General features: G+C 41.4%; 2 protein-coding genes across 4 annotated transcripts; one reads left to right on the top strand and one right to left on the bottom strand.

Annotated features, from left to right (window-relative positions):
- Positions 1-1,092: 1,092 nt before the first annotated feature.
- On the bottom strand, positions 1,093-3,284 carry LOC128016841 (CCAAT/enhancer-binding protein alpha-like). Its single transcript, XM_052601670.1, has one exon. It carries the CDS (start codon positions 3,049-3,051, stop codon positions 2,191-2,193), a length of 861 nt encoding a protein of 286 aa, XP_052457630.1. The 5' UTR covers positions 3,052-3,284; the 3' UTR covers positions 1,093-2,190.
- Positions 3,285-5,012: 1,728 nt separating this feature from the next.
- Positions 5,013-8,626, top strand: LOC128016842 (CCAAT/enhancer-binding protein gamma-like). 3 transcript variants are annotated; one of them, XM_052601671.1, is made up of 3 exons: positions 5,013-5,171; positions 6,164-6,403; positions 6,665-8,626. In XM_052601671.1, exons 2-3 carry the CDS (start codon positions 6,287-6,289, stop codon positions 7,040-7,042), a joined length of 495 nt encoding a protein of 164 aa, XP_052457631.1. In that variant the 5' UTR covers positions 5,013-5,171; positions 6,164-6,286; the 3' UTR covers positions 7,043-8,626. The 3 variants fall into 3 exon arrangements, with proteins under 3 accessions (XP_052457631.1, XP_052457634.1, XP_052457632.1); XM_052601674.1 differs by lacking the exon at positions 5,013-5,171 and adding an exon at positions 5,268-5,538; XM_052601672.1 differs by lacking the exon at positions 5,013-5,171 and adding an exon at positions 5,600-6,065.
- Positions 8,627-8,920: the final 294 nt, after the last annotated feature.

The following is an 8,920-nucleotide window of genomic DNA, read 5'->3' as shown; positions in this document are numbered from 1 at the left end:
TTGATGAATCTCGTAAATATTACCACAGTATTCAAAGTTTTATCCAATTCAAAATGAATATTATTAGGCAGATTTAAATGGTTTTGATTTGTTGTTGAAGACAGTTTGGTGTACTGGAAGTTTACAGGAACTGCGCTCTGAATTATGACAGAAGCAGTCTGAGACAAAGCAGATCGTTCGCAGGTGAAGCTGAATGAGGAAAAAGAGTTGGCAGCAAGTACAAGAGGCTGAAGACTTGGCCTGACATCTGGCTGGGGTCGATTCCTTATGTGCCATCATTCTCTCTGCAGCAGAGCTTTGGAAAGGGGCTGATTTATTGATTCAATCATTCCAGAGCTGATCATGTAAAACCATGTCATTTGACAACAATGGAGTGAAACACGTCTCCACAGGTCAGAGGGACGATTTTTGTCCGTCTTTCTCTCTCTCTCTCCCCATCTACCTGTCCTGGAAAGTGTACTCAAGAGAAATGAAGCTACAGTAGCACTCCACACTGTCTCATTTAAGAATAAACTGATCAACTCAGAGCTGAGGGCAGAGCCGTTCATCAAAGACAGTGCTACTCACTAGACCTTATCAGTGACTTAGACAAGCCCTAATCTTTTACTGACAATGTGTTCAATATGAACTCTACTGAAAGTTCTACAGCTCACTGTAGATATTTAGTACTGTGAATTACGGTTAAGTGAATTTTAACCTTGTTACTTGAAGACCCTGAAGCTGAATGGATCCTACTGGAAACGCCTTCCTGTATTCACGTTATAATGTAAAAGTTATCATGTAACCTAAACATATTTATTTGTACTAGTCTTATTCCAGTTAGTTCTGGTTTTCAGTTTTACTCGCACGATCTTTCAAAGAGAGTGGCTCCACAAATATTTATGTGCAAATTGGTCTCAAACGACTTTTGAGCGCCACCTATCGGTGTCGAACGAATTACAAGCGTCAACTCAAACTCAAGAAACCACACGACAGTGAGGGAATGATTCTAGACACGAAGGCGACAGACTGTGAAATATTCATTAAATATATACACACACACATAGAAACAGATGCAATACTGCTCGAAATGAGAAGGCAGCAGACAAGACATAAGTAAGACAATGCTTTAATTCATAATTTGGCATATATATTTATATATATATATAATGTTCATTTTAAAACTGAGACACATTCGTATAACATCTCCAATATGCCGTTTGTAAAAAAGTGCTTCCTTTTCCTTGCTGTATATTTCTGTCCAAAGGTTCAGTCAGTGATGACGATGAAGACAGGAAAACTCAAAAGGCACTGAAAGCGGTCTCTGCTCGAGTGTTGTACAAAAAAAAAAAAAGAAAAGAAAAAAAATATTCCTAATAAAATACAATAAAAACAATCACATGAAATACACACGCTTATAGAGCATGACAGACTTCACTGCAAAACCAGTGAGAAAGCACACGGTGATCGTCCACCGGAATTATTCTCGTGACAGCAACAGACATTGCATAGAGATATGCACCCTTTCACATTTTTATCAATCATAATGCATAAATACAAAGCGTTTACTCTAAAAGCGTATACTGACAGGCGTTTTACAGATCAGTACCCAAATCATGGCAAAATGTTCACAATGTAATGCGCTTCATCAGTTCGAGTTTGGACGACATAGTGCATGCAGTCTGAGTTATGAATGACAAATAGCCTACCACAGTAAAAACCAATTCCAGTCTTATGCTTTGGCACTTGTCTAATGCCGTCCACGAAACAACCCCACCCCACCCCCTACAAAAAGTTTCAATCAACGATATCATACAGCGAATGTTATGCAGCAACAGGTGTGGTGAGAAAACAGTCTGCTACGGCAAGAAAGTTTTTTGTCGCTTTAAGTGTAGTTGAGATTCGTATGTAACCCAATGGGGGCAGGGGGGTACGAAAGCTGGTAAGTAGATTGACAGGATGAAATCATGCCCATTAGCTGCACTGATATGTTTCGCGTAGCTAACACACATTCTTAACAGGACTACACCTACAACAAGCTTTTAGTCCAAATGTGTGAAGAGATGAGCTTATCGTTTGTTTTTGTACAAAAGGCACATGTATATACCGCAGCTGCCTGGCTCCTATAGAAACACTTTCAAAATGTGTCAGCGTTTATCCAGCAGACGTAAAAATCACGCAAAAGTTACTTCAAAAGTCCAGCTCGCTTTGTTAGGCGCAGTTGCCCATGGCTTTGACAAACGAGCCGTCGGGAAGCTGCCTAAAGATGCCCCGTAACGTGTCCAGTTCTCGCGTGAGGTGCTCTACCCTCTTGCGCAGTCTATCGTTATCCGCCGACAGTTCGATCACTTTTTGTTGCGTCTCCACATTGCGTATTTTCGCCTTGTCTCGGCTCTTGCGCACGGCTATGTTGTTGCGCTCCCTCCTCAGCCGATACTCGGAGCTGTTCTTGTCGATATGTTTCTTGTTTTTCCCTCGATCGCCCATCTTCATGGAGGGCAGGTGGCTGTGTTGGTGATGAGGGCTGGGTACGGGCGTCGGGGGAGGCGTGGGATGTCCCGGCTGGAGGTGCATGGTGGTTTGGGCGCAGTGCGCGATCTGGTGCTGAAGGTACGACAGATGCGGCGCGTGGTGTTGAGAGTGGTGGTATGTGGGTGGCATCGAGTGGCCGAGCTCATCTTCCTCCCGGGGCTCTTGTTTGATGGCCACGGGTCTCATTCGTGCCTGGCTCTCGTAGATGGGTTCTAGTTTGGAGGAATCCATGTAGCCGTTCAGGCAGCCGTACATCTGCGGGGGTCCCGGTGTGCCATTGGCGCCGTGGGGGTACTCGTAGTCTCCGCTCGCCAGCTTGAGTTTTTCTTGCTTGGAGCTGTTGTGGAATAAGTCAGCCAGGAACTCGTCGTTGAAGGCAGAAGGGTCGATGTAGGCGCTGATGTCGATGGAGTTCTCGTTCTCGCAGATCTCGCTCAGGTCTCCAGCGGTGTCTTTGTAGGTATAAGCGTTTTGCTGACTCTGTACAAGGCTGGTCATCAGTGGCCGTGGGGCGACCTCGTAAAGGTTTGCTTGCTCCATGGAGTATCTAAAACCCGCCAGACATGGTGAAGAGCTCCGGGAATCCAGCTTGTTCGCAGTACCGGAGAAAGCCGCGCTGGCTCAAAGTTCTCGGGACAGGTGAGAGGCGGCCTGTCGTGGCTGTGTACGTGGCCGTAAAATGGATTTGAGTTTAAAGGCTGAAACACCACACGAGATTCCTTTAGAAATGACACTTAGACCCACAGCGTGTGAGCTTCACATCTGTCAAATACTTTTCTGAGAGCACTTATATACGCTCTGGAGTTTGGAGGGCGTGATCTTTGCGCGAAAGCTCAACGCGCGCACTGGTATCAACCTCCTTTACAAATATCATTATTATTGAGTTATAGGTGAAACAGTATTCGATCATTCCATAAAGATTAATCAATTTATCAACAATTAAATAATACTGATAATGTGTTTTTTTATCATATACATGCGTTTTATTTAACACTGCGGGTGAATTGTTCATTAAGTTTTGAGATGTAATGTAGCAGCCTTTGGAGGTGGGAATTGAAATGCATATTTGAAATTTTCAGTGCATGTGGGGGGAAAATCGTAAGCAGAGGTGGAGGTGAACGCGGACTAAACTGACATCAAATCAATTACAATGGCAAAACGGTTACGGACATTAGGCTATATGTTACGGATGTTATATGAATTAATTACAAATTGCTGAAGTGGAACAATATTTCTGTAACTATGATACAATTTTGTTTTGTGGCATAGAAGAGAGAAGGAACGAAAGAGTGAACAAATAAGAAAACATTATTGCTGCTGCCTTAAATCTCAGTCGCCTGCTTTAAAACGCACTTAATATGTCAAATGCAATTGTTTTGATGAATAAGTTAAGACAAGTGATTCGGCTTCAAATGAAATCTCACAAAATAAGAAAGAAAACGCCAGCCACATGTGATTTTGTGCACCCAAATGAAGATTTATTTTTTATTTTATTTGGTGCGTTTATTCTTTTATTTACCTCTGCCGCGCTGCTACAGAATTGTAGCATGTATTATTTTCTAAGCGCTTGGGGAAAAATTTGCGCACAACAATGATTACGACTACTCTGCCAAAACACACAGTGCAGCACACGTCTCACCTAGAGCAAGAGAAGCTGGAAAGCACACAGCAATCTTGAGCGCGCGTAAAGGCGCTAGTCAGTGCGTGCGCAGTCTATGAGCTCCCTCTATTGCCACAGCGAGAGCCTGGCACCACAACTGAAAGAATGAGACGAAAGGCCATACGGAATGTAGCTTGCAACAGATTAATTGTGCATTATGTTTTTCTATTTTAGCATACCCTTCTTTACCGTATCAAAATTAAAAATTACCATATGGATCTATGTATTAGCCTAAAAGGTTATGTTACATGATGTCTTGCAAACCAAAATATACCAAAATGTCCACGAATTTCTGAATAATATAACATGAAAGTTTGTGAGATAATTTAATTTATTTTAGATAATTTAGAGTAATTTGTGACTTTAGGTAATGCGAGACACACATTAATTTGTGCAAGTGCACTATTATAAGCAAGTCGTTAACATAAGCATATTGTATTTGTCTTGATATGTTTCATTCGTTGGCCGTAGACTGACAAATCACAATAAATTAATAGAAATCTAAAGTACTAGAATTGTCTCAGACTAGACGTTCTTATGTCTAGAAGTGCACAGCGTGAGTATTAGATGTATCAGTAAATAGTTTATTTAGCTCTCGCTTCTGTGAACCTTAATTATTTACTGTTAGCATTTATGTTACCACATGTAACACGTTTTAATACTTGCCATGTCCATAACATAAAATGAGAGGTATACTGTTTCCTTGTTTAGTATTATTGACTGATCTCATGTTTTATCGCATGAAAACGTCCCTACATGATAAATGCAGCCTGATTGGTTTAGTGACATGTCAATCAAACCGTATATTTCGTCATGTCTCCCAACCCTCTGATTTGATTGGTTGCGAGAGCAGATTTCCCTACATGGTCACGAGATTTCGCAATACTCCCAAGCGCCGCTTTACCAAACAATAACACCTCAACCTGTTTTTTTTTTTCAGTGTACAAAGAGGATATTATTCTTTATTAACTTTCGTGGATAAGCCTCGAAGGTTTTCAAGGTAAGGTTGACTGGGTTTATTGTAAGATAGCTATTCAAACTGTCGAATTTTTATCAATTAAACGACGGCTCGCTAAGTGAGAGGATCCGTGCCTCTCACTCGATTGCAAAATACCTTAAACCCCCGGATCTGAGGCCAGCGAGAGCTTCATAACCCTCGATTAAACATGATCGCGATCGACTCGTTATTCTTTATTCAGGCAACTTTTATGTAGAAAGCTGTCTGTATGCGCTCTCGGTTCATCGATAGACGCCTGACGCCATGGTTAGGAATGTGGCGGCTAATTAGCCAACCTGCTAACGTACAGTAGATCACACTGGCTGGCTACGGACGCACGTAAACTTAAAGAAACACTTCTGTCGGCATTGTGAGTCTTTTTACATGGTTACGCGATACATTACAATACTGATTTATCAGGTGTGCTGCCATTTTGAATGTAACGTTAGTTGTTGAAAGTCAGCGGTATTCCCCTTCATTCCCACAGTTCCGTGTGTGATGCAACCAGCCTGAGATGATTCCAAACAACATGCTAAACACTGACCGGCTTTATAATGATCACTACACTTTAATTCGCTTTACAGTAGCTTTACTATTCTGATGTTTTAATTAAATGTTAACTTCGCTCCCCATAGTTCTGCATGACTACGGAGTTTCCCTTCTCTCGTGCACAAAGGAGGAGCGGGTGAGAGCGCGAGCGATGATGCAACCGCTGGCAACACTTGAGCTCGCGCTGATAGGAAAGAAGAGAATTTGCCTCATATGCACAGTGACATGGCAGCAGGGTCTGATAACAAAAATATAATGCTAGCGGATGAGCACAAGTGGTTGACCCGACTTTTAGGTGTTGCAGCATTTTGCTGAAACAATGTATTTCTGCGCAGTGCATCAGTTCAGGTGGGAATTGTGTGGCATCAAATTATGCCAAATGTGATGGAGTATGATGCTGATGTGTGCAGAGTACTTTGTCTAACGCGATCCTGTCTGGTTTTTAGCCACACGACTACATTTTGGGGTACTCAGCTTCTCACAAAACCTCCTAACACCAAGTTCAGCTCTGCGAAGCCCGACAACTCAGGTCGGAGAGGGAGAGAGAAAAACAGTGGAAGTGGATCCAAATGAGCAAGCAGTTGCAACAGAAGATATCCAGCACAGATCAGAACGGCGTCAGTGTTATACAGAATCAGCCACATAATAGTGCACTGAACCCGGCTGGAACTGCAGGACTACAGCAGGTACACACATCAACAAACCTATTTAACCATGCGTTTAAGACTTTTAATATTCATGTCTCTGTAAAAGCATTGCTCTGCCATTTTGCAGTGCAACCATGGTATGTATGTATTCATAAAGTGCATCCAATCATCCACTAAAGAATTTATAGAAAAGATTTCTAGAAGATTCGCAACCTAATTGTCAAAACCGCAGATTTGTTGTGTATTAGGCGTTGTTGCTTACTAAAGATACTATGCATGACATTATTTTAATTCTGACAGGTTCCTCAATTAGTCCCAGTGAGTGCCGGAGGTGGGGGTAAGGCCACGCCACCTAGCAAGATGAAGAAGTCCACGGCGGATAAAAACAGCGACGAGTACCGTCAACGGAGAGAACGCAACAACCTAGCCGTAAAGAAGAGCCGCATGCGCAGCAAGCAGAAGGCCCAGGACACCCAACAGCGCGTCAATGAGCTGAAGGAGGAAAATGAGAGACTGGAGGCCAAAATCAAATTGCTTAGCAAAGAACTGAGTGTGCTCAAAGACCTGTTTCTAGAGCATGCTCACAACCTCGCAGACAACGTGCAGCCCCCTGCTTCGGGTGGAGGCCCCGGAGACCTCTGCAACAACAACAACAACGGCACTAACAGCAGCCAGTGAGGGCCTGATGCTGGTTTGCAGTGTGCTCTGCTGTGGGCTGTGTGGAGGCTCTCTTGGCAAATCATTTTACTTAATCGTATTATGCTTTTTTCACTCCTGTTCCCAATGTGTACTGTCTGCAGTGTCTTCAGTTTGGTTTCTTTTTCAATGCTATGATCCGCATGGCAACCACAGAAAGTCCAGCCCACGCTCTGATTTGATGTGCTGGAGATAACTTTAATAACCACGTTCTGTGTGTAAAGCAGCATGTTTCAGTATCTTGAAACTTGTCTTAGAGGACTATGAAAACTTCTCAGTGGACAATTTTGAAATCTGGCCGAAGCAAGTCACAAAGACTCAACAGGAAATATATAATTATATTAAATGTGTTCCTTCACTCAACTCTAATGTCTCACGAAAGGATTCAGAAATTCAACTAATAGATAGTACTGCAGTCAGATACCATTATTCATTATGACTTGGAATTAGGCCTACCAAAAAATAAGTAAGGGTGTCTACAAATGCAACTTATTTTCTATTTCTGCCTTTTTTCCTGTCAGCTTGGTTAGATTCAATCTCTTATTTGTTCACCATGTCTTATTATAGCAAATACACTGATGTATCTATGGTAACAGACTCAAGACAGACTAAATGTATTGCATCAGACTCCAGACAGTGTCTGCATTACCAGTAGCCCTTAAATCCCAACAGTTAAGCCTTCAATTTTGACAAGGGTGGAGAAGAGAACAGATAGAGTAGAAAATTAGCTCTGGTGTAAATGTTAGGGTGTCGTTAACACAGACTTGTTTCATAAGTTACTCCCGTTTTTGTAAATACTGTTGAGATCAGATTGAGTATGATGGGTACTGAACATTGAAAGTCATCAGGCACCTGATGTGCCCTAAATTTATGAAATTATGTAAATTTTGAGCTCTATTAAAAAATTCCTTGTCCAAAGAAGCTCTTTATCTGACTACATCAAATTTTGGCCATTTTGTTTCCCTGAGCAGTCTCAGAGCAGTGTGTGTGAATTTACATCTGCAGCAGCAGGTGTTACTTAACGTCATTGGAGCAGACACATGACCTTTGCCCTCATTGAGTGTCATAGAGCTATGTGTTCTTGGAGTCACTGTAAGATAGACTTTTGTACCTCAGGCTATATTTCATAGCCTCACCAGACAGCCTTTAAGATCTATATTCCTGTTTAGGAGGAAATTAAAAAGGGGAGGATAAGAAAAGACAAGGCAATCTTATAAGATGTCTGAAGCATCTTTAATTCTTCTGTATATTTAAATTTTCTATACCTGAAGTTTTAAACATTAAATAAGCATGAAAGGCAATGCATGATTAGCACTCTTTAAACAATTAATTAAAAGTTATGCTCTATAGAGAAACAGCGAATTGGCGACTGCATACTTTTTGTATTGTTGTATTAGGCTGGGCTAAAATAAAGCTATTGTGTAAAAGTTCTTAAAAATGAAACTAAAGTCATGAATATTTCATTGGCATATTTTGCTTAAGTATGAGGGTTGCTGGGCAACTTGCTTTTTTACATAATGTATACTGGGTTTTGTGCATTGTAAATTAAAAATTGAATACAAAATACGTTCCTTGTGTTTGTACTTACTCTGGAGAGGGAGAAACAACCTAGACATTCATTTACCAAGTCAGCTGAGGTGCCTGCACTAAATCCTGCTTAAGTAAGTAGAACTACACATAATTCTAAGTAAGCTTTGTTCTAACCAAGGCCTCTCTCAACCTGAGCTCAAGTAAAATTTCAGAACTGCCACTATAGGTTTGGGCGAAAATCACAGTCTGAAGTCATCAATAGGAAAAAAAAAAAACTAAAAACATTTTATAACCATAAATACAGAATCACAAAATCTTGGCATTTAAAAT

The sequence above is a fragment of the Carassius gibelio genome, chromosome A7 (genome assembly GCF_023724105.1).
Source record: "Carassius gibelio isolate Cgi1373 ecotype wild population from Czech Republic chromosome A7, carGib1.2-hapl.c, whole genome shotgun sequence".
Classification (NCBI taxonomy): Eukaryota; Metazoa; Chordata; class Actinopteri; order Cypriniformes; family Cyprinidae; genus Carassius; species Carassius gibelio.
Note: the sequence above shows the minus strand (reverse complement) of the source record. Positions and strands in the feature narration are given on the sequence as shown.